Source organism: Pavona decussata, unplaced genomic scaffold, assembly GCF_977016875.1.
Source record: "Pavona decussata unplaced genomic scaffold, jaPavDecu1.1 SCAFFOLD_84, whole genome shotgun sequence".
Classification (NCBI taxonomy): Eukaryota; Metazoa; Cnidaria; class Anthozoa; order Scleractinia; family Agariciidae; genus Pavona; species Pavona decussata.
Genome location: NW_028145502.1, coordinates 2,444,438 through 2,470,402, shown reverse-complemented (window position 1 = coordinate 2,470,402; position 25,965 = coordinate 2,444,438). Strand labels below are relative to the sequence as shown.

Genomic DNA, 25,965 nt, shown 5'->3' with positions numbered 1-25,965 from the left:
CATCTGGCTGGTAACAACATCTCAAGACACTGAGATAAAAAAGCATGCAAGAACAAAAAACAAACGGTTTAGTTCAATCTCTAAACAATTTCCCTGAACAGGGCACCCAAATAAAAGCTCTCAGTGTTCCCAGAGATCAACTGGTGCATACAGTGTACTGTGGAAGAAGGTTCAGTCACTGCAGTGAATAATACATCCACTTGTGAGAATCAGGTTTTTGAATAATGTGAGTACAATTTGATTCGTAATACAAAAATACAATTATAGATATGCTTTAGGAATTCATCCTACTTTGAATAAAATAAAACGTCTGTATTTAATACTAAAATATACTTTTCTACGAAAATAATATGCAATAAAAACCCTTTGGGTTTTTGCGCACTATCATGTATTTACAACTGACTTAATTTCTGAAAGTCCTCGGTTGACGAAATGTGTCCACCGTTGCTAAGAGAGAAATTAATTTTGGAGTTATGTATATGAAAACAGCAAACTTGTTTGTGGCTTGCTGGTTTATGGTAGGATAAGGGGCCTTGGTTAAAAGAGTGTTCTCCAAATTTCACAGTTTCGTTTCTATGCCAACTATTAATGCCATTTTGTGGACATTTCTTTTGTCTCGGGAGGTATTCCTAATATCAACTGATCAACCAACCACCTGGAGGATCGTATTCACGAACAACTCCCCTCCACTTAGTTTGGAGAGCATTAATATAATATACGTACGTTTAAAACTACATCCTGTCACAAAATTGCATTCATTTGACATTTGAAAAATGCAAAACGTTTGTAACCAATGAACTTTTTAGTCCGAATTATAAAATATCCTACAAGTAAGTACTATTTTTTAAATTCAGCTACTCTTCGTTGACCTTTGAAATATACAAAACGTTTTTGTACTCGGAAGTGTAATATATCCTATAAATAAGGACTGCTTATCCATCATTCCAAAGCACAAAATAGTGTTACTGAGAATACGCACACAAAAAACCAGTTTTGGGTCAAATCTGCTTCATTTTGTGCTTCCCTTCCACGAAATTCATGGATTCTACGTTTAATGTTTTTACAAAGTTTTCAATTATCTATTTAATTCCTGTAACGTGCTAGTAAACAATCAGTAAAAGTTTGAGAGAATTTTTACGACAACTTCTATTTTGAGGGAATCGCCTCAAGAGCATTTTAACTATATTACTTGTACACCACTTTAAGCGCGCAGCTAGAGCGAGAGAAACAACACAAACAATAGTAACTATTGGACTCTCTCGATGAAAGATAAGTTGTCTCCAATATGCAATGCACCTGATTAGAAATAGATTACACTTAAATTAGGGTCATCTAGCTGATCCGGGCTGAATGTGGTGTGATGTCTCTGTTGTGATCTAGTGCCGTGTTTGGCTGCTGTTGATGTTGCTTCATGGTCAAGAGGTATGTCTTCTCGCCGCCTGTAAGTGCCTCCAATGTTCGAATCCCTAGTTCCATCCTTCGTATGTCTGTAAGAGCCTCCAATACTTGAATGCCTTGTTCCATTTTGCGTACACATTCTCGTCCCGCTGTTTTACGTGGTGTAATGCTGAAACCTTTCACACACTTTCCTTGTTTCTCGGATGGGATTCCATCTTCCTTTTCGCTTGAGTTGCTAGAGCCGTGCTCGTTTGTCCTTCTACGTACAATGTACAGACAGGAATTGTTTGCAGGTACTACTTCAAATTTTGATTCGTACGTGGCTCAGCGTCGCCGCCCTGAAGGTCAAAATTGAGAGTTGTGTCATTAGAATTCAGTGACAAAACGTGATTTCTTGTCATACGTTCGTACTCCGCTTCGTATTCGTCCCGCTGTTTTATGCGGTGTAGCGCTGAAACCTTTTCCACACTTTCCTTGTTTCTCGGATGAGATTCCTTCTTCGTTCTGGCTTGAGTTCCTTGGATTGTGTTCGTTTGTCCTCCCTTGTGTGATATAGGGAAAGGAATTGTTTGCATGTACTCCAAATTTTGATACGTAAATGGCTCTGCATCGCGGCTCTGAAGGTCAAAATTGTGAGTTGTGTCATTTTCATTCAGTGACACAACGTGATTTTTTGCCATGTTTTCGTATTCTGCTTCGTCTTCTGTTTTACACCTTGGAGTCTTATACATAGAACTATCGTCCCCACGCAGTCCGCGTGTCATACTTTGGAATTTCCCGACAACTGCACTGTCGTCTTTGCCATGCCGTAGTTTATTGTACACGGCACTGTCATCTTGATTGAGTTTGCTTGCGGTGTGTTGATATCCTCTTAAATCTGGGTTATCTTTCGTGATGGCCAATGATTTATTGTACGAAGCACAATCGGTTCCGCCCGGTTCTGCCATGTTTTGGTATTCAGCTACACTACCGTCACCGTTTGAAAATTGTTCGAAGCGCGTGTTATCGTCTGTGATGAAACAAATTACATCGTCGTACACTGATGAGGTTGTTTCTTCATCTGATCGGTACGCCATGTTTTGGTATTCATTGAGACGTGTCTTACCTCTGACAAATTGTTCCGAGTGTGTGCTATCTTCTGATATACAACCAATAACATCGTAATACAAGGAACTATTGTCTTCATCCAACTTGTGCTCCAAGCTGTTTTGGTCTAGAGTTTGATACTCTACGAAAGAACTTTTCTCTTGGTTTAGTTGCAGATAGGGATCTTCTTTCTCTGTTCTGAAAGAGTGGCTAGCTTGATGGATGTCGTTGCGAGGTCTTTTGCACCGAACAACATCAGCAGAAGAGTAGTGTAGAGTTTCGTTTGTGACCTCACTGAAGGTATGACCTTTGGTGTCTTGGGAAATTTGGCGCTCACCAACATCTCTGGAAGTAGTGTGAGAAAGAAATATTGTGTCATTACTACCAATACCATTTCTTTGCACAGCGAGTAAACGCGCTGGCGTGTGCTTTGACTCTTCATCATTTTCTTTCTCCATACGTTCAGTGGGAGAAGAACAGGATGGTTTCTCATTGGATGCCAATTGAGCTTCGTTTCGTTTCTCATTGCGAGTTCGAAAGTTTGGCGTGCTGTTATTTGACTGCTGGTTGGTGATGACATGAGGCCTAGTACAGCCAGGAATATCAGTAGAAATGTAGAAAAGATTTTCGGATGTGGCATCATTGCAGGGATGTTTAGTGCTTTTATCGTTCCCGCATTGCATTTTCTTAGGGAGTAAATGGCGTGAAATGTTTGATGGTTCTTCATACTCTTCTTCTATTTCACCAGAATATGAATGACAGGATGGTTTTGTGTTGGATCTTGACAGTGCTTCGTTTGTTCCTTTAGTGAGGCTGTGAGGGATTGTGCTATTACTCCTCGGATGTTGCTTGGTGGAAAGAGATCTACTGCACTTGGAAACATCCGATGAACCGTAGAAAAGAGCTTCGGTTTTGATTTCATCGCAGAGATGATGTTTCTTTTCATTAACTTCGTCACCTTTCGTTTCAACAGGTTCTGAATAATCTGATTCATTCGGTAGCTCCTCATAACACTCCTCTACTATTTCATCTATTACTATCTCGGATGTCTCGTTGTTAGCTTTCAGTGGTGTTTGAAGATCAATGTTGGCATTGGGTAAATGAGTTAATTGAGGCTCTAAAACATTACTTTTGCCAGTATTCCCATCATCCTTTTCGCTAGAGCATAAATAGCCTGTCAACTCTTTAGAAGAAGCCAAAGATACACCGCTTCTTTTTAAGCTTCGACCGCTGTAAGGCTCGTGGTATTCTGAGCCCCTGTCCAAACTTTCGTATTCATCAAAACTTCCTTCTGAAGAGCAGCTCGCGTGATAGTCTTCTTCCTCTACGTTAAGTGTCGATTGGTCAACATATTTGTAATGATGCTCGAGAAAGAAACCCTCTGAACACATCTTCTCGATGTCTTCTTTGGGGGGATGATCCTTTGCATCGGTTACATGGCAGGCATCATCACTCTGGCGGATGGACAATTCTGGCCATTCGCTTTGATCGTGATTTCGCATCCATAACTCCATAATCCATGACGTCATTGGCTCCCTTAGAATAAATGAATAAATAAGCAAATAAATATTAAGCAAATACGTAATTAAATGAATCCACTTTAAAGCTGTGTCCCCGAAACTCCAGATAGAATTGGATTGAGAAATGAAGAGGGAAATACGAAGAAGCTAGCTAGAAAAAACAGCAACTTTGTAAAAGACCCCGACGGGTTGCAGCTGGTCATGTGGTGCCCAAAATCTGGGTGCTGGACAAACTTTGTTGTTAGGGAGGGGAAATAATGTGTGTAATTGTCTCTTCTTCAGAAAAGCCCGTAAATTTTTAGTAGCACGTGGTTTTGCAGCTTTCACTCTGGACCTCGTATAGGTTATAATTTTTTGATATTCAGCCTCGGAGATGGTAATCAACAAGAATTACATTGAAAACCCATTTCGGAACACCAGCGCGAAGGTCTTTCCGAAGTTTTTGAGAGACGAGGGCAGACAATAGAGTCAAAACAATAATATATGCACAATCGGAGGAGGAGCGTCGCCGTCTCAATGGCAAAACACTGCCCTCAATCAATTGTGCATGGAGAAAAGTAAGCCTTGTATTGACTCCAAGGTGTGACTTAAATGTAGTAAGCAGCGACTTCTGCAATAAAAGTAAGGTAAATCACTCCCATTTGTGTTGTCTTTCGTCCCCGTTTGAGAATCTCCGTTCGTTTCTTGTAAGATGAAAATTTAATACGAAAAGTCTATCTTGACTTGTGAAAAGTTTGTCTCGTCGGGTGGTCACTGGACCATCGGCATCCAGGGTCTTTTCAGAAGGAAGGGAGAGATCCCTGGGCCGGGACGAGGTTGGTAAAACAGCCGGGCCGGTATAAACAGAGGACTACGACAAGCTCAACCCCCAAACTGCACCAATTTCGGGATTCTATAACCTGCGCAACATAAGGGGAAGAAGAGTGCTCCCTCGAGCAAGTCCCCGAGTACTTAAAAGAAACAACTATATTACTTGTGCAAACTGTTAGCAGTATAGGTATTTGGCATGCGGATTTCCGGGTAAATACCTGCTGGTGAGACAGTCAATGATAGCGAGAAAAGGTGGCCTTTGAACCGAATCGTATGTCCAGCACTGATGCATGATGTTATACACCCAATCAGGACAGCCTTTAGGTCGGTCGAGTGGCCTCTCGTCTCTCATATACGGAAGTATCTGGGGTTAAAACGTTTACGTAAAATAGTTGGCGACATAACACGTATTAAGCTCTGTGTCAGTAAACAATGATGTAAAGACATGTAAAAATATTCAATAGTCATTCAGGGAAATGAATCCCAGATTGCGTGAATCCCAGAATGATTAGGGACAACTGTGATTACACAATTTTCACCTACATCTTTCGCAGAGTCCTTAAGCCAAATCATAAGATGTGTTAGTTTGAGACTGTATGAAAAACGTTGGATTTGCTTACATCTGAGACCATGTAGAAGCAAGGTAGATTTACCTGATCATTTTGAAGAAAGTGGTAAGGTACCGACTTCTTTCGCCTATCCTGGCCAGAAGCCGAATACGATTCGTACAGCTCCCAAGCCAGGATAGCAAATGCCCATACATCACTTGCATGTGCGTAACGTCCTTCTAAGATCACTTCTGGTGCACTCCTAAAAAAATGTTGAAAATGTTTTCATAACCTATCCGTAATACTCAGTTTTTCACACTGTTTTACCACCCAACTGAACATTTTTCCGCAGCTTTGTGAATCATCATGTGAACGTTTTAAATTTCCCTGTTTGGAGTTATGTATCTATACTACGACGAGATATTTGAAAAGAATGTCGTAACTGAGTAGATGAGAAGTTTCGAGTTGGACAAAAGTATACTAGAAACACAGAATACTGTCGACCGAGAGCGCATGAAAATTTTTCGGCGAAATAAGAGCGAGGGTTACGTCGTCATATAAATTCGCTAATTTTGGCCTGGGCCTTTCAGAGTTTTGGCTACAAAATATCCCATTCACCATTTAGGTTCGCAAGAGTCAGTGAGTCACGAAAGTCTCCCTCTACAATAAAACCGATTGCTCTAGGCTACTCACCATCGCTCAGAATCAGGAGGCATGACAGCTTCTACCACGCAACAGGTACTAGTAACCTCGTCAGCATTCATGGACAGAGGCTTGGAGCGACCAAGACGCCCAACTTGAACCTGCAAAGAAAAAAATAAATTAATAAAATAAATAGATAATTATGATGCCTTAGATGGTGAATGTCTTCGAAAAATATGAATGATTTACAATTTTTTCAGGCTTGACTGTCTAAAACAGGATAACGTTTTCCCTCATTATAAACCTTGATGTCTTCTTTTGCCTTAACTCATAAGTGTGATCACATGGCATATCACGTAATGAACAAGATAAAATTACGTAAATCGGCGATATGGCAGCGAATTTTCTTTACAGTGATAAAATAAATTAGCCTTACCGATGAAGATTTAAAATATTGAACATTCAACGTTTTGAATGACTGTCCTCAAGTTTTTAAATTGGAGTTATGAACAATCAAAGTGAGAACCAACCCTGATGTTGAGGTCAACATACTTTAGTTAATTAGTTTACTAGTCTCTGAGTATCTGTGAGTTTATCATCATCATCATCATCATCATCATCATCATCATCGTCATGAACTTACGAGGGTGACACTTCACAGTATATAATCAACTAAAAAACTGGTGGGCCTATTTTCGAGCCTAATGCAAGTTCCTAGTTATGTATTTGGCAAAAAATCTGAGAGGTCACGTGTACCTTTTTTGGTGCTACCACATTCACATATTCAGCTCGCAGATCTCCATGGACAATGTGGTTTTTATGAAGGTAGTGGAGAGCAGATGCCACTTGGGACAAGAAGGTGACGATGTGTCCCTCATTACATCGTCCGTCAAGAACGTAATCCTTGAGGTTTCCGCAGTAACCTTCAGGTAAAACCTAATGAATAGCAATGTGACATGACTTCTATTATGATTCAGATTGATTTTTCTTGAGAGCAAAATGATATACGGTTAATATTGATTGTCCTGTCATATTGCTATCTGTTTCGACCTTTGACCATTTCGTTTGTTTGTCCAGTGAGTAATGCGTACCTCAGAACAGAATACGTAAATCTAAAATTCTACACGTTATAATAATTATTTAAACAAGTCAATTATAACTTGATGACTAACCTACTGACCTTGATGACGTACTCACCTACCGCTACTTAAAATAAGTTTCTTTCTGTGAGTGTTTTAGATAACACTGAATGGCAGTGAATTAAACATTCTTAGGTAAACAAAGTTGTGAAGAGTTTCTTTCACTTACCGTTTCAACTACCATGTAATTTGAATTCCCATAACAAACATTGTTGACTGAGGCAAGATGTGGGTTTTGCAGACGAACAAGCCCTCTAAGATGTTCCATATTTTCTCCTGAGACTTTCTCTAATACCACAGGCAAACCCTGGAATTTAACGAGAAACAAGGCTTTTTTAACCAGGTTATACAGTTTAAACAACAATATTGTTAAACATCATCACCATCCGTCCATGAATCTATGATGACATGGACATGAGTCGGGTCGATGTTTGACACAGAACACGATCTTGTATGTAGCTGACTAACTCCTCCTTCATCTCTCCACTTGATTCTCGATAAGGTTCCTTAGCCACGGCGGGTTAAGGCTACCATGAGATGGCACGCATGCAATGACCTTGCTGACCGGTAGCTCTGTATGACGGAGGCAGTACCCAGCAAGGGTCAGCCGCCGTGACTTAATCTTCTCGCTCACGATGTTGCCATGGATCTCTGTGCTGGTCATTTGGTCCTTCCACGAAACATTCCCCGCCATTCGTAACGTCGTAACATCAGAGTGTAGCAGCCATTGGCCATGGTCTTCATGAGCGTCAACGTCTTGCACCCGTTTAGAAATATAGTCTCGATCGCGGCTTGAAAGAATGTCCAGTTCCTCCACATGTCGTTGAGGGCTTTCCGTGCTTCCACGGTCATGTGATGCTATTAGAATATCAAGAACGGCTAATTGTTGCACACATGGTAACAATATCAACAAACTAACCTCGACTTCTGCTTTTCTGGGAAGATCATCATCAGCTCCTATTGACTGTTCCTCCGGGGTCTAAAATGTTAAAAACCAACAATAAAAATATTAAACTTATCTCTGTTAAGGCAAACTCCATTCATGCTCTGCAGCTGAGCATTTCTGGAGGACGGCCCAGAATTTGCATAACACCAACTGAAAGGGAACGGAACAATTAAAGCAATATATGCAAAAAGAAAACGCGACGTGAGTTTTCATCATTTTGGAAATTTCACGTACTAAGCTTAAACGCCAATTCTATGCATGTGAACTCATTTCTCTTGATGTGAAAGCTTGCAGTTATTGTTAGTAGGACACTTTAGATGGTTTGGTAGTTTGCGCTGAAGATCGACGTTACATTCTTACGCAAGACAATTTCACATAGGAGAAAGATCCTCGCAGTTACTACAAGACTTTTTGTTGCAAGATGCAGTATCTAATGTCTTTACCCAGTGGGGGTCTCTCAGCCCATACGTGCATGGCCTGATCAGGATAAACGCTCGTACACGGAACTCTTTGCAGATTCCGCTATACAGAACGGCTATAGGCCAGCGCACATTTTCCTATAGAGGGGCCTACATATGGAATAACTTGCATAATGAACTTAGGCAAAGTGCCTCATTGGCATCTTTCAAACGCACCCTGAAAGACACACTATTGAGGCAGACATTTCCTTCATAAGCTTTAAATTTTAGTAAAATACCAACATAAAGTGTGATTTCGAGTTTTTATTGTCATTTTTGCTTTTATAAATTGGAAATAGTTTGTAAATAGTTCCTGAAAAACCTCACGAGGATGTTACTATTAAAGTTATTTATTATTTATTTAACGCTAATCCGTCTAACAAACGGTTGTTCTCTTACACAGATGAAGGGTTCTACAACGATTGCGTTTCAGTTAATATTGGTCCAGGTAAAAATGCGTTTATTTATTAGGGGGGTTGAAGACAATCGATGTGTTTATTCAGGCATTGAAGACAAAGGTCAATTAACAGAAGTGCATGGTCAATGAGAAGCTTTAAGAGAAAATTAATAATATATATTATAGAGCTTACAAGCAAATATGATTCACAAATAGTAGCAATTTTATAAGAATACGAAAATAATAATAAAAAAAATTAAATCACAAATCTCCACACGGGTATATCTTAATATGTCACGAGTTAAAGCAAAACAGTTGCACCTTTCTTACCCTCACTAAGGTGGTCTCTTCACACTCGTCATAAAGAACTAAAACAAAGTGAAATAAGTGTCAGAATAATCAGAAATGGAGCGTTTTATTTTGGCTGGGAGAGCCTTGATTTCAACTGAAAATAATTCTATATTACCGTGTAGCATGTAGATTTTGCGGGTTTTATTTTTTGCGGATTGTCCTCGATCCGCAAAAATTAGTTCCCTCAGAAAAAAACACCCGCAAAATAAAACGCCGCAAAAATTAACTCCCTTCAGTCAAATTAAAAACTCCACTTTTAATAGACTTGTGCCAGTGGGCGATATACATTGGACTAAACAAGAACATTAACATTAACTTTCCATTGGGAAAAGCAACAAGAGCTGTCAAGAGAAAAGCAATTTAGTACATTATATTGGGTCGAATGTTCTGCTGCGTGAACAGAGCATCGTAAAAATTAGTTCCCAGGAGAAATTTTAGTCATCTCGAACCGCAAAAATTTGTTCCCGCAAACCAAAAAAAATCGCCAATCCGCAAAATAAAACTCCCCAAAAATTTTCGTGCTACACGGTAGTCGTTACATATACCAAAATTAAGACCCATTGCATTCCTTTCACATACACCACTCATCGACATTCCAATTCAGACGAGTCTCCTGTAGTTCAGTGGTAGAGGATCTAAACTGTTAAACGGAAGGTAATAGGTTCCACTCATGTTGGGAATTCCGTATTTTCTTTTTTCCGAGTTTGCCTGTGTCACAGACTGAAAAATCCATCTATCAAAAATGGGGGGCTATAAAAACGCTATACGTACGATGAGAGAATTTTTTACTGGATCACTTACAGCTACTGACAAAGTCATTCCATTCCACAAAGATATCTCGGGCTTGGTCAATCGGATCGACTGTGCTACTTCTTCTACAAAGCCGACTGAATTGACTTGTGGCTATTTGATTACACTAATGAAGTTTAAAAAATCTCTGTTTTTATCTCACGGAAAGCGCAGCAAACTAATTTTGTCTGCTGTAGCGTTTAGGTATCATTTTCACACGTCCACAACAAAATACTTGAAAACGATGAGAACGACTGGGACCTGAGATTGCGTTCCGTTTTCAAAAGGCTCCGTTTTCATCAGCGTTTTCCATCGTTTTAGTGTGGGCATAGCCTCCCACGCAGACGTTCTTAGGGGTTCGTCACGCGTTCCTGCCCCACGTGGGGCAGGAACGCGTGACGAACCCCTAAGAACGTCTTCGTGGGAGGCTAGTGTGGGCAATACGCAAAAACGTATCAAAAAGTATGCGTTTTCAACTGAAAACGTAGGGCCTTAAACGTTTGTTCCAATTGTGTGTTCCGAGAATGCGATTCACAGTTATTCAGCTAGGCCCCACAACCATGGAAATCTCACCAAAGAAGTGTGTCATCTAGAGTGCAGTCAGTGGAGTTGTGATATAAGTATTCCTATGCACTAAGTAGAAGCTAACCCTAACGGCTCTGGGAAAGAAAAAATCTCATACCTTCAAGATGGGGGTGTATTTCGCCCGCGCCTCCATATAAAGAATCACGCTCCTATGAAATGAAACAATTAAGAAATCATTACATTAATGCCTGTTTCGTTTACATTAGGGAAGATTTCAGTCCATTGACTTTCGAAAGTGATATTGTTCGCTGGATTGGTTTTCCATTTTTGTTACCGATCATGGTTTGTGCATCGCGCCTTTGAATTTGCAATATTTCCGAAACTTGGCGATTGTTTTCCTTTGGCCTAGTCTTCTCTTTGGTTATGACTGGTTAATTCCTTTGGAGGAGCACTGTCACGGAATTTGGTGTCATTTAAAAACCCGCAAACATCTTTTTTTATTAAAAAAATAATTTGGTATCGTTCTAGTATAAATTAGCACTCCAGTGTACTTAAACAGATGACATGTCTCCGGCCACAGATGGACTGGGTCGGGATGGATCGCAACTTGATATTGAAAAAAAAAAGGTTACTAGGGTAACTTTGTTCAAGTTCTCGCCTGCTAATCCTCTCAAAAATGTGCTAGAAGAGATCATAATTTGTTCCTCTAAAAAATTCAGTCGATTTCTTTCCCTCGGTACCAGTTTCATTCAAAAAGCAATCAAATTCCAGTGACCCTTTATTCGTAGGATTTGTTCACATCGATAGGGTTCTCGCTCCTATATATAGGAACAAGGACTATTCCAGTATTCTGAGAGTGAGCAGGATTAACGCAATCAATGATGTTTAATTCCTTACAAATTATTCACTCATAAATCAGTAATAACTCGTCGAAAGCTTCATTCAATAATAATTAAACTAACTTAGCAACTTTATATAAAAACTTGCCGTTCTTTCCAAGGGCGGCGGGTCAGACCTGGATGTTTCTTCTTCTGCGGAAATGAATTAAGTAAAAAACGAGACATAATTAACTGACTATTGTTATTAGAACCGATTTTGCATCTTTTATACCGCTTCGTCTGAATTTTTCTGCTCTCAAACTCACAAATGTTTGGATCATGCCCGAAACCTAATCGTTTAGCTAATGATTTCAATTAGACTTTGTCCAGTACAACAGTATTCTTTGATACATCAGCGCCATACAAGCAGCCCTTAGGTCTTGTTCTGTAATATAAAGAGTCAAGAGGCAACCCTAAATAGCACCTCCTGATGAGGCTCAGTCCAAGTTAGGGATACAGGAACGGGTCCAGACCTTCAAGTAACTGGGGATTTGCTCTGGAGGGCTCGACTTGCTTCGGGCTTCCGTTTTGGTCTAAAACGGAAGAGTCGCCCCTTCCCTTTATCCGCCCGTCCATAATAGTTCGAATTTTCTGGTTCACAGTTTATTCCCATTGGTAGGGAGAGATATTGTTTACCAAGGTACTGATGGTTCTTTTGTTGTTCTATGCGACGAAACCGGATCAGATACGCAGATTTCAGAGGCACCCAACGAGAACATTTATAAGCAAACTACTGTGTTGCCAGATCGTTTTGTAGCCTTTTAAAGAGATACTTCTGTTAGCTATTTTTAGTTTGATCTGTTCGGATGTTTTAGCTAAAAATTTAAGTTGAGTATAAGGAATGGAATTTGGAATTTACGAGCTGTTGTTTGCTTTACGAAAATGTTAGCTGACCTTATTTCATTTTGAACTTTAACAACATACTTGTCCCTTCAGAAACTAAAGGAATTATTTTCCCAGTGCTACGAACTGTTGAACTGTAATTTTGCCAAAGAAAACTTTACATGAACTGTTGGGTGCCCCTTAGAAGTAAAAACATACTCTATCTACCTGTATCTTCAAGAAGTTCGCTAAGCCTCTTTTTGACTTTTGCCACTTCGGGTCTTTGGCCAGGCTGCCGTTTGCAGCACTGAGACATCAGTTCATATTCTTCGTCTTGGAAACACGACTCTCGACGGACGAGATCTGTGCCGCTCTCTTCGGTAAGCTGTAAAACGAAAAAGAAAAAAAAGCCTAGTAACAAAAGACTAGTAACATTGTCGCTTATAAATATGTCTTCTTACCTGTATTTCCACACGCTTCCGTCTTATAGTAAACTGTCTGAATCGATCTTGTCACGTGTATCCAAATTTTAAGGAATGAAATTTGGGAATTGGAGCGTCATAAGATTCCTCTTCAAGCACTAAACGAGAATGACAGCAGAGTAACCTGTTTCAGCGACACCCCTTTCTCCCAGAAAAAGAGTAAGGAATACCCGTAAGGACATTGAAGGTTGTTGAAATATGAAGAAAAATTGCCTATTTATTTGAAAAGCTGGTTATCAAAAATATATATATATATATTATTATTATTATTATTATTCGATTGGCGGAGCATTATTAGCATAGTTTGTGGAGTCCATTCGCATTGTTTGAAATAATAAGGCAAAATCTACACAATGACATCAGCAAAGATTCTCCGGCCTTATGGAATACTTAAGGTACTTACAAGTGAAGCCACCTCTTCGTCCTCCAAGATGTGTCTGTAAGGAATGCACCCATAGGTGAGTACCTCGTATATTAGGACCCCAAAGGCCCAGACATCAGAGGCTGTGGACCAACGTTTATCTTTTAAACTTTCTGGTGCTTTCCACCTTACGGGAAAATCATCTCCTTCATTTGACGTGCTTACATACTCTGGCTTGGCCACAGCGGCAAAAGAATTCTGGAAGCTCGAGGCAGAGACAGCAGCTACAGAAAAGAAAAATGTTAAGAATTTTATCACAGTATAATGGTAAAATGGTATCGTTTACATCTATGGGGGAATAAACGTAGAAGTGTTTTTAGAATACCAGTTAAAGAATTCTTCAGTCTGGACAAGCTAATTCACTGTTTCTGCAAGGTGGTTTGATGACATTTAGACGACAGTTCGAATAATCGTAAGATTTTCTAGCACTGGTGCTACATCAGACCCAGTTGTTTAAAGAACGAATAACTTTATCGAGTGGTTAACTCGCTATGCAGCGGACAATTAACAAATCGACGGCAGTTTTCTATGGTCTATACTTTTATAGACCATAAAATGACGTCAAAAAATGTTCAAAACTCATTTCATGGCGTCATTTTATGGCCTATAAAAGAGACCATAGAAAACTTTCGTCGATTTGATTTTTACAAAATTGGCGGAATTGGCGATTGTTTTCGTTGAGAAAGCGCGCGCGTTATTTCGTTCCAGATGTCGCAAAATAACCAAATGAGCATGCTGCGGCGACTTGAATCGACACTTTTCTTAGGAAGGGTAACATTTGCATAAAGTTTTGGTTAGCGTATGGCTTACGAAATACTCCAATCTGCCTTTTTATTCTGGGTGACCTAGTTACCTCCATTTGATGAGCCCACAGTAAGCTGCTTCAAGGCGTGTAGACCACTTAACTTGCAGACGAAGTTGTCTCCCACCAGAATGTTTTCCGCCATGATTGCGCGATGTACCAAACCCAACTTCTCTAGATGCAAAAGAGCATCGCTGATGCCAATGAGCATCTTGAGCAGCTGGGTTGGTTTTACTTTTGGAATCTCCTTCCGAGATTTTCGAACAAGTTCCAGTAAGCAACCCGATCTTTCAAATTTGGTGATGATGTGATAAGGGAAGCTTTCAGTGTTGAAGCCAAGGAGGACAGGGAAGTTTTGATGCTGATCTTCATTTAATCGCCACGTGTTGTAAGCTTCCTGAATGAACCGTTCTTTGGCCGGGAACTTTGGATCTTTCTGCAACAGATGCTGCCGCTCTACCTTGAGGATTTTGACAGCCACCTACGACGCCAGGAAGCAAGTTATTCTCATTAATAATAATAATAATAATAATAATAATAATAATAATAATAATAATAATAATAATAATAATAATAATAATAATAATAATAATAATAGTAGTAGTAGTAGTAGTAGTAGTAGTAGTAGTAGTAGTAGTAGTAGTAGTAGTAGTAGTAGTAACTGCTTCTAACACGGATTGACTTAAGGACGTTGGCTACTTTTGTTACTGCGCATACGTTCTGCGAATCTCGAGATACTCAGGTTTCCTATCGCTGGTGCCTACTAATAAAGGGATATTTCTGCGCGGTTTCAAACTATGAGGACAAAGCAAAACTTAGCAAGTGCTCTTGGTATCCAAAATGAAAACTGGGGGTGACCATGCATTTTCCAATGGTACTAAAGCTTCAATTTGGAAAAAAAAAAAACGCCATTCTTTGCTTTGTATTTTATTGCTTCCTAGAATAATTGTTGCTTAATTATCTCTAATAAGTGCCCCGCTACCCCCAATTTTCTTTCTGGACTCCAGTAGCTCATGCTAAGATCTGCTTTTCCCGCATAGCCATAAACTGTGAAAAAATATCTGCCTATAAGGAGGCGCACTCCACATTAGATCATGTACCTTCAGTCTCTGGAACATCCCAAGCTTGACCAAACCATGTAAGCTCTGGGAGTGGATTGCCTTGTTCATTTCAAGGGTCTGGATTCCGTAAGTCGATGTCAAATATTCCGCTTGGTAGTCGTCTGGAAGAGTTTCCTGAGAATTTTGGTTCTTGGACAGAAAATGAACCAGAAGCGTCCTGGTTTCAAGATCAGGACAAAAAAGCACCTCAGGTGATCGTCGTTCAAGAAGCACCCTACACTCCGGCATTTTCTGTACCTTTTCATCTTTTAGAAGGCTTACCAAACAGAGGCCGGCTTCTTTCATGATCTCTGTTTCGAAATATAAAAGACATCAATGCAATTCTTGGCTGATAATTTGGAATATGGCTAATTGCAATAAAAATATCAGAAATTCCAGGCAAAAAACTCAATGTTAGCAAGAATTCTTCCAGCAAATCTTTAGAACGTATTGTTTTCCGTTGGGATCAAACTCCAACCAAACTCTTAGATAAGTCTTATTTCTCAGTATTGCTTGTGACGGGAGCGCTGTTCTGTGGAGATACTATCTCTTTTTTGTCTTTTTTAAGGCCCATCTAAACGGTTTCAACATTTGCGTCAACACTTTGTTGTACCAAATGTGGGGGACGTTTGAACACGTGTTCAACAATCTTATGTTGAAAGTGTAAAAAAATGTTGAAAGCTTGTTGAAAGCGTGTTGAATCAAATTTAAATTGGTTTTAACTTTCATTCACCATCGATTCTACATTCATTTGTTTTCGAAAATATTGAATGGCGTTGAAGCCGTCTGAACACTTCGTTCAACATTTGTCAAACATTTCCCCAACATCCCTTCAACTTTTGTTCCGACAAATGTTGGTCAAATGTTGAAACCGTTTAAACGGGTTTTACACATACAAGTAGTTAATACAAACTTCTCCTATTTGCCGAGGAACTTAACATTGAAAGGAAGTGACAGTGCTGTATGGTGAAAGGCATCACCTGGTGTTAAATTATTCTTGACGATATCCGTGAGTATTGAAGTGGCTTGAATACAAAATCTCCAGTCGCCTCCCCCTCCTCCCTGTAAGTAGGCTTCAACAATACGTCTGATAAGGATCATGGCTCTCCTTTCGGTCTCCATTTGTGGGACAGGACGGTCACTGTACACCTTTAGAATGATAACAAAACTCTTATGCTTTGGAGTCGAACCTATCAGTTGACCTTCCAATTACTAGGTCGGATGCTCTACCACTGAGGTACTTAGCTAAAGAGCATCCGAAGTAGTAATCGTAAGGTCTCAGGACCTCTCTGTAGATCACCCACGGGTGAGAGAGCTTTCCTGTTTAAATATTATTATTATTATTATTAAGGTCATAGGTTCGATTCCTATTGGGAAAACTCGGATTTTCTTTTTCCGAGTATGCATGCCTGTGTTAATAACTGACAAATACATCTATCATTTATTCACCAGGCTTAAAATACTAACCTCTCACTAACCGAGCGCGAGGGCCGTACCGGGGAATATTGGCCCGAGGTCGTGGCAGTACGGACCGAGCGCAGCGAGGTCCATGCAAAAACGACCGAGGGCCAAGATTCCCCAGTACCGCTCGAGCAAGCTAGGTTAGTAAGTATTTTATTATATGGCACTCGGAGGAAACTTGTTTATTTATAAAAACGCACTTCCGGTCACTTGAATTCAAAGGGTTTCCCGCGTGACGTGTTTTTGATGACGCGAGCAACCCAGAAAGAACAAGCTTCGGTACCACGAGTTTGAAAGCCAATTTACTGAACGTTTACATGTAATCATGTTGATTATAGAAAAGACTTCAAGAACGATTTGTAGCGGAATTTGACGAAAATCTTAACAGCTGCGGTTTGTTTTTGAAACTCACAAAACTGGTTTCGTCGAAACTTTACTAGCCCATCACAAAGTACGGATCAAGGAAAGGTTGCTGTGAAAATCACATTCAACTTCAAAAGAAGCAGTATTAAGTCGATCGTCTTCATCGCTCTCATCTCTGGCTTGGAAACCCAAGTGAAGGGATAAAAACCACCACACAGTTCTTTGAAGTGGAACTGTATTGGAGTCGCCGAATTCTCCTGCCTCAAAAAGAGCATCTCCTTTGTTTTCGTCAATCGCCTGAGCGGCTTGCAGCTTGTTTCTTCTGTCGTGTTCAGTGTGAACTAGTGACTTGTGATTTGCAGCTAGAACTCTTCTCGATTTTTCAAACTCATTGTCCTTGAGTATGTTGAATGGATATTTCTTCTCAGATAAGTATCGCTGTATATTGCGCTGAAAACTAGAAAATGTTGCTGGCTTGTATTCACCTTTTCCTGCGTACGTTCATAAAAAAATTGACGAAAAGTGGTCAAGCTCGGACGCAGGTAGGCTTTCAATTGTTTGACTATTTAAGCCATTAGCTTCAATAAAACGGAGTAGCGTGATCATATTAGTAGACGTCTTCCTTTTGTGTTTTATCTTCTCTGTTTGTTTACGAAATCGTCAATGGCTTCGTGGCCTTCGCTGATGCCTGTTTCAGAGGTTTCTAGATCTTTGGGATAGTAAAATTTGCTTTGTAAATGATATTCTTTTTCGTCCATGTTGGAATCAGTCTTTTGGGTAGTTTCTTTGCAAAGAATGAAAGTATTTTCAAATTTCCTTTTGGCAGTTTTAGCTGCAAATTTTCAAATTTGCCGCTTGTCTTAAACAAAAATACACGGCTTATGACCGTTTCCACGGAAACGGTCCGTATGGTAAAATCCCGACCAAGAAAGAACCAATCAGAACGCGCGGATTTGCCTCAAGACTACCTTGCCATATAAATATTTATTTTATATATACCACTTATAGACATTCAAAGACTTACCTTTCCGTGTAAATGAATTAATAGATGATGGAGATCAATCCACTCAATGCCTTCATATATCGTTAGGAAATTTTTTGTTTTCTGTAGCTTTGCGATGACTTTAAGGTCCTTGCTTTCCAACTCAACTCTTTTACAAAATTCTTGGCACTCTTGCAGAAAATTGCTAAATTTGGTAGCTTTTAACTTGGCGTTTGGTTTCAGAAGACACGAAACAGTTTTTAAGATGAATTCCGTTGAATACCGAAAAACATCTTTCTTTTTGTTTTCAATCTTCCCACAACATTCTCGTAGCTTTTTCTGAACCCTTTGTAGGCCTTCTTCTTCTTCTTTTAAGCCCGGCGACGTCTCTTGTAGAGCTTGCTGCAGCCAATGTATTGACAAAATACGTCCGTACACATTCAATTTGAGGTTTCCTTCATGATGTTCATCTTTCCGAAACATTCCCTCGTCGGAGAAAATTGAATTCCTTAGCTTTAACTCTACCGCTACCAAGTTACCGTTGCTGCTTCCAAAATCATCTTTGCAGATAAGACGAAAAAGAAGTTGTAGGGAATGTCTGACAACTTTTCCACTGTTACGACTGCAGCTAATTTGAGCTAGCGTCTTGTAGACGTCTCCATTATAGGACGAACATCTACCCCAGGAGTTTTCAAGATAAGGAAGAACCTCACGGAGGATGAAATCTTCCATTTCCTCCTTACACGAGTTAGCAGAGACGTCCATGTTTTGAATGAACTGTTCTGGGTTCTGAAGAAACAAATCAATAGACTTGTGGCATTCCTCCCGTCCTGAAATTTTGAATTAACACACAACAATATTATTGATTCTAAATGATAATCATTTCAGCAGAACTCCCGTAATAGTAGCTTCATATGACAATAAACAATGGTAATAGAATAACGAACATAGTAAAAGGTGACGATAATAATAATGATGATGGGTATTAATCCATAACTGCAGTCACGAATATACCACTTCTTCATGCCACTTTTTCATGGTTTTTCGTTGTTCTCGTTAGTTGCATTGGTGTAGTAACTGTAGTTACTGTCAGTAGTTGCCCCAGTTTAAGTGTAGTTGCTGTAAATGCTATAGTTGACGTAGTTTAAATATAGTTGCTGTAGTGTCTGTACTTTGTGTAATAAGTGTACTTGGCGTAGTTAGTGTAGTTGATGTACCGTAAAGTTCCGATAGTAAAGACCCTTCGAAAGTAACGACCCTCCGAAAGTAACGTCAAAACTTTGTGGCTACTAATAAATCAAGAAAATAGTGAACCCCCGAAAGTAGCGAGTCCCCCAAAAAGTGGCTAGACCATGCAAGTTTTTTTTTAATTACTTTATACAAATACCGAATGCCTTTATTACAATACTAATATCTTCGTGCATGGACAAATTGATAAAGATAAGGCACTTTACAACAACGGAAAGCCTTAAGCCATCATTCGTCCTTGACATCAGTTCATTGATGGCGTAATGTGAAAACTAAACTGGTAGAATTTTGTATTGATTTAGTCAAATTCGTCACTAAGTGTGACGGGGGAAAGAAACAGAACTTTCGCAGTTCCTTGCAAACTAACCCCCAACTATTGCACACACAAAGACCAGACCAGCACACTGGGAACTCCATGCCCTACTCTTTTCGATTAGTGTGTGGGTCCTCTAACGTCCCACAAGGTTATGAGCATGAAAGTGTTGTGAGACGGGTCCTACGGTTTATCGTCCTTATCCGAGAGGACTAGAACGTCTAACCATTTGCAGTTATCAGAGCAAAGGCAGCACTCTCTCCTCAGTTATTTTAAGACCCTGAGTGGTGGTCCGGCCGGTGTTTGAACCTGCGACCTCCCGCACGGTAGTTCGGTGCTCTACCAACTGAGCCAACCGGTCGGCGGTCGGCGGTCGGCGGTCGGCGGTCGGCGGTATTAATTAAATTTATACAACAGGAACGTTTCTTCAAATTAAATTTGAAAACTCTCTATATACTGCAGTATGAAACGCATTGGTGTGTCATGGACTAACAGCACTGAGTTTATCTTAAATCCTTCTCTGAGTCAGAGAATAATTCGATTCTACATCGGCTGATTCACTCATGCGGTAGTCCGGTAGACCATCGATGTTTATTTCACTGTCCCTGCCACCAGAATTGGGTAGTACAAATGGTCTTAATTCTGTCTGTTGTTTGAGCTCTGCGCGAATCATATAATTTTTCATTTCGGAGAAAAGAGCTAGCGCTAGCTTGTTTCATGGTTTTTGTTCCCCGAAAACGACCCCCCGAAAGTAACGAGTCCCAAACGCTGCTAATTCCGAAAGCAACGAGGGTCGCTACTATCGGAACTTTACGGTAGTTACAGTAGTTGGTGTAGCTACTGTAGATATTGTAGTTGCTGTAATTGCTGTAAATTAGTTTAGTTGGTGTAGTTGCTGTAGTTGATGTACTTGGTGTCGTAGTGGTTACTTTAGTTAGTGTAGTTGATGTATTCAGTGTAGTTCTTGTAGCTTCTGTAGCTGGTGTCGCTGGTGTAGTTGAGTAGTTACTGTAGTAACTGTGACGTAAGTTGCTGTAGCTGTTATAGTTGTTGTAGTCAGTGTAGTTATTGTAACCGCTGTAGTAATGCTGTAGTTAGTAGAGTTTGTGTATTTGTTTTGTAGTTGCTCAGTGTAGCTGGTGTGCTGCTTGTACTTGCTGTAGCTGATTAACTCCCGTTGTACTGTTTGTGTAGTTATTGTAAGTTTTCCATTCGGTGTAGTGGCTATAGCTGGTGTAGTTCGTGTAGTTGCTGTGGTTTGTATGGTTTGTGTACTGTTGTTTTTGTTTTCTGTGGTTGATTGTGGTTTGTGTAGCTACAGTCAGTTTCAATGTGCAGTTATCACGGTTTGTCTAGTTTGGAATAACAGGAGGTGAGATTGATGTTTGTTTTTATAATATTAAAATAGGATAGAGATAAAAATGTTTAATAACACAATTATAACTGGAACTAATTTGGTGCTTTTGGTGTGGCTGCCTGTAGTTACTGTAGTTGGTTTAGTCAACGTTTCCCAAGTTTGTCACTACTTTAAAAGGATTGAGCCCAGGGTTACAGTAGTTCGTCTAGTGTTATCGTCCAGTTGAGTGTAGTCCTGAGAAAGCCCGTTGTCAATTAATAATTAATTAATTTAGTAATTTTATTTATGCTGGAAAACCAATCAACTGATCAAAAGATCACCAGGTATCAACTAGTGACCAGCAATAAAAATAATACTTACTATACAAAGCGAAATAAAACGTAGTTTTATCTGTTCAGAGCAGCTGTCCGTACCAAGGACCGGTGCTCAAGTACTACCCTTTCAAGTAGTGGCCGTGTTCGGGCATGGTGTCAAGAATTTTCCTCGGGTACTAAAAAAAAGGAGCTTTTGGCCTGATAGCGATAATGCGAATGGCTCTGCTGATAAATGCTTATGAGCCGGTAATTTAAATGAGAAATGAATCATTGATAGCATAAAACTTCCCAAAGCGAACGAAAAAAAAATACCACAGCATTCTGATCACACTGGCTCGAGGATCACGAAAAGACAAGTTCCCAACGTATTAAAATTGGATAAGCTTTGAGCGCATGGCATGGAATAAAAGTCACAATAACAATACTAAGAAAAATGACCAATTGCAAATTGTAATTTAAACATATTTAGTATAAACAGCAACTAATATATTAAGAACAACATTATAAAATTGACAAATAGCCAAAAAACTAAAAAATTGAGCAGCATGGATCAACAAGAAGTTGGGGTCAAATAACAGTGTATGAATTTACCTTTTCTTGTAAGGATGCCTTTAATTGGCCTTGGATTCCATTTTTCCTTTTTATCGCCATGAGATCGTTTATAACTTTTACTTTGGCAATACGTCCCAGGCCTAAAATGAACTTCATGAAGCACGCTTTTGGCTTGGACTCTGCCTTGTTCCGTGAAGTCTTCGAAAGGAAAAATTCAGAAAACAAATTAATTTATATTTAAATTGCCAACGTAGAATGTAAACTACTTTAATTTAGAATTATCGAATAAGTATTTGATAAAAAGGAAATTCGGAGAAATCTTCGATCTTGTAAAACTGGTGTTTCCTTGGGGAAAGCGTTTGCGGAAGGCAAACAGAGGCTTGGAACTTCGAGAAATAGGATTACTACTACTACTACTACTACTACTACTACTACTACTACTACTACTACTACTACTACTACTACTACTACTACTACTACTACTACTACTACTACTACTACTACTATTAATTTATTGAACTTATATTGCGCAATAATAAATGCTGAAATTTTCAATTGCGCATTGCAAACTTAATGTCTATACATCTAGAAAAAACTATCACAATCTTACACTACAAAGCATTCGGTAAAGAATCACATAAAATATCTAGTATAAAATGTAACACAATGATAAGCAAAAATATGTATATAGAGAGATACAAAAGTATAATATTGCGGCTAAGAAATCGCATAGTTAAAACAATGCATTACGTTCCCTAAAACGTTCTCCCTCTTGAATTTTCAGTTCAATCATCCAAACAGCATAAACTTGTGTTAGCGTATGCAACTGATGTCTTTAAAAAGGCGATTAAATGGTCCTGGAACAAAGCAACGACATTTGAATCATTTTGTTTAAATTTTTTCTTAGTTCCCCCTAAAAAAATATGTCTGTACAGTCGCCAGCAGGATACATGTACCTATGAAGTTCTTTATGATGCAAATGATATAATTTTAAAATACCTTTCTTTCCACGGATCTCTGCCTTTCGGCCTGCAACAACTATATTACCGTGAATGTGTTTGAATCTAGTGACGATCCCTCCAGGTAAAGTTACATCTGCAAAGTGACATTTAAAAATTGTTGAGGTCTGGTACAAAACAAATGAAGGGCTAAGAAAAAAAATTATGACAGCAAAGTTTTCTAGCTTAAACCAATGGCAGCGGTTGTGATATACCACGGGGAATGTACACCAAATAACTTTCTTTTTATGTTTTTTTCACATTTTTGGCCCGAGCGCGAAGCACGCGAGTCAAAAATCAACGAAAAATACGACGATATATGATTTAGTTGGCCACTGGGATTAACGTCATAATCTCCATAGTTACGGGATAAACGATCTCGCGAAATACTAGAGACGCGAACGACTTCGTACATGCTAAAAGACTTGCCAAAAAGAAACCTCTGCTAGCAGGGTAAACTACACAAGATCCTATAGTGCAATTATGCTGTCATCCTTAGCGGGTCCTCTCGTGTGGGGATGGGGAAAGGGGGGTTGGCAAGGAATACTCAAAACAGTTAAGATTATACCGGAACCTCCCGTCTGAAGTTCCTGAACCCCCTTTCCATGTGCCGGTGAATGCAAAGTAATTACTTTTTAAATTTCTTTTGATTTGGGAAGAGTAACATCATCCATAGTGCTTACCAGAAACTTCTGTTGAAGTCCCAGAACTGTCGCTTGAACCTGATCAAGACAAAAACAAATATTTTCTGTCGGACATGATATGTTACAAAAGACAATCAAGTTCTGCAATCTTCAAACAATGATTGGGGAATTGTCCCGGGGGAATCGTCCCTTGGGGAATTGTCCCTAATTCCCTTCAATTAATGACTCCTTCCGATTAAAATTGATCAACCCAGCGGGGTGCAGGCCGTGTTTCCGGATCCGTCCTTTTCTGAACGCATGTGAAACGATTTTACAAAGCAAGAGTTGATATGTAATTAAAAAAGGTAACAGGATAGGACAGCAAATGATAGAAGCGTCTTATCCTTTTGCTACCGTGTATAAATAAAGTTATCCTATCCTATCCTATCCTATCCTATCCTTGCTATTAAAGGGCCTGTTCAAGTCTTCTTGATTCGTGATGTGAATTTAATCAAATGGACCGTCAGCCAGGACCTTTAACCCTTTTGTCTTTCACGCAATACTCTACATACTCTGCGACGGTTCACATTGTCCGTTATTCTATATTTAATACACGCCCCTTGGAGCGGAACATGTTTATTACATGAAATTAATTCATTCTATTTGATAAAAATTTCAATCCAAGATCACTCATTCTATGTGGGATTGTTAAGTATAGCAGCAATAAATGAAACTTAATAAAACTTGGTAGCATTTCAAACGTGTCCCATGGAATATATGTATCATTGCCATTGACTGGCGCCGGATATATGACGGTCTCTGACAACTGCATACTTTTGTTCACAGTCCACTGCGATAGGTTGGTACGTGTAAGAGGCCGGGGGGGGGGGGGGGGGGAAGGTGGTACTCCCAAAAAAATTGGGCAGGGGTGTGCAACCCGCTTCCAAAAACCCTTAAACTATTTGTGACCAAAATCTGCGATTTTCCCTACCCTATTTATTACCAAAATGGCTAAAATTGATACCCATTTATGACGAAAACGGCTGAAAATCCATAGCCTTTGGGGCCGCACAAACCTATACAGCCCATATAAGGGAGTACCCTTCCCCCCCCCCCCCCCCCCCCCCGCTTCCGGGATAAGAGGCCACCTCAACAGGCTCAAACTACAATGGTTTCCTTCAATTTTGTAATTAACTGGGGCGCTTTGTCTAAAGTTATGTACACTCTGTGAACGCTGCTTTAACTTAGAGGACCTTGTCAAACACATTTTCACGTCAGTCTTTGCCACGTCTGTTGAAGTCGAGTCCCCAAGTTCCAAGTCAGTTAGAAAGGGAAATAAAGAATGAATACTTTAACCGGCTTTAGTTATGAACGTAACCTCAAGCAGACATCAATCGGTAACGCTAACTGAATGATTCAGCCTAAAATTCCGGCAGATTCATTGAAATTCCCTTGCAGTCAACTACACGGGAATGCGGAATGTTGTGACTGATGTTTTGCAAGATCTTGCCCTACTCTGCATAAGACGGCAACTTAGATGTACGATTCGTATTTGACTACCGTATGCGTACAAACAGCCGGTATATGTAAAATGCCGGAGTTTTTCAGCAATCGAAACAAGCTTCCGTCTCGGGAACACACTAACGAAACCCGGCGGTCTCAAACAAAGTTCTTGAACTCAATGAGCTTCCAATATGATCAAAGTAAACATATTCATGTTGTGACCCAGAACATGGCATGGATCGACAATCATACAGCGAGCAAATGCTACCTACCTGACGACATAGCAACGAGAACGTAGCTTTGCAGCTCACTCACCTACTGTGGCTAAACTGTGCTTAGTTGCCTTTTTGCCTTCCCTTTAATTTTCGTCGGGGAAACCCCTCGTCATTGTTCATCTCTAAGGATGCTTTGTCACCATTTTACACCGTTTACGCCTCTGAATCACTGAGCTAAATTGTGATGGATCCTTGCTGTTCAGAAAGCCTGCTTGCCCAAACGGATCGAAACCTCAGTGAACGTCTAGGTACTAAGGGGTAATCTTATGTAGTTATTCGTCTCGGTCCACAAATGGTATGAGTAAAAGGACACAATATTAACCTGACTTCATGAATATGCCTCAGCACTGTACTTGCGCCGCTTGTCCCGAGGCATAAACTTGAACAATGAGGCGTAAAATGTATTGAAAGTGAAACTTGAAATACGCTCTAAAAATTCCGCGAGGCTAACTACTCCCTAATTCCTTTGTACATTTTCGTTAATTTTAAGGTTGCTTGAATAATAAGAAAGAAGAGTCCAGTTCTAAGGGAGGAGATTACCCCCAAAATTAACGCTGGTATTTTTGTTGTCAGAGCATGCACACTGTCCCGTGTTTTCGATTATGTTCGGTATGTCCTCGGCGTTATTTTGTTTCCCTTGCATTTGATTATATATCCTATGAATTATGTTTTCCGTGTTATCCCTTTTGCTCAGTCTGTATGTATACAGCGCTACACTTTTGTTTCTAAGTTATTGTGTTTTCCCTTGGCCTTATTGTGCTCAATCTCGTACTCAAAGTCCTCAGGGTTTTTGGTCAGCGAGTGGGCGCCAGGAGAGACTCTGGAGAATTCGAAAAAAAAATTTTTTTTTTCGAATTGGCTG

General features: G+C 39.8%; 1 protein-coding gene across 1 annotated transcript; it reads right to left on the bottom strand.

Moving 5' to 3' along the window:
• Nucleotides 1–609: 609 nt before the first annotated feature.
• On the bottom strand, nt 610–25,329 carry LOC146475414 (uncharacterized). Its single transcript, XM_085116061.1, has 20 exons — nt 25,144–25,329; nt 23,386–23,424; nt 22,704–22,799; nt 21,744–21,902; nt 17,963–18,750; nt 16,095–16,263; nt 15,115–15,425; nt 14,066–14,495; nt 13,195–13,436; nt 12,538–12,694; nt 11,597–11,640; nt 10,767–10,818; nt 9,275–9,312; nt 8,063–8,122; nt 7,313–7,450; nt 6,761–6,940; nt 6,056–6,165; nt 5,468–5,624; nt 5,033–5,178; nt 610–4,020 (listed from the first exon to the last, which is right to left on the bottom strand). The coding sequence occupies exons 5-20, from the start codon at nt 18,683–18,685 to the stop codon at nt 1,695–1,697; spliced, it is 5,283 nt and encodes a 1,760-aa protein (XP_084972187.1). The 5' UTR covers nt 18,686–18,750; nt 21,744–21,902; nt 22,704–22,799; nt 23,386–23,424; nt 25,144–25,329; the 3' UTR covers nt 610–1,694.
• Between the last annotated feature and the right edge of the window lie 636 nt (nt 25,330–25,965).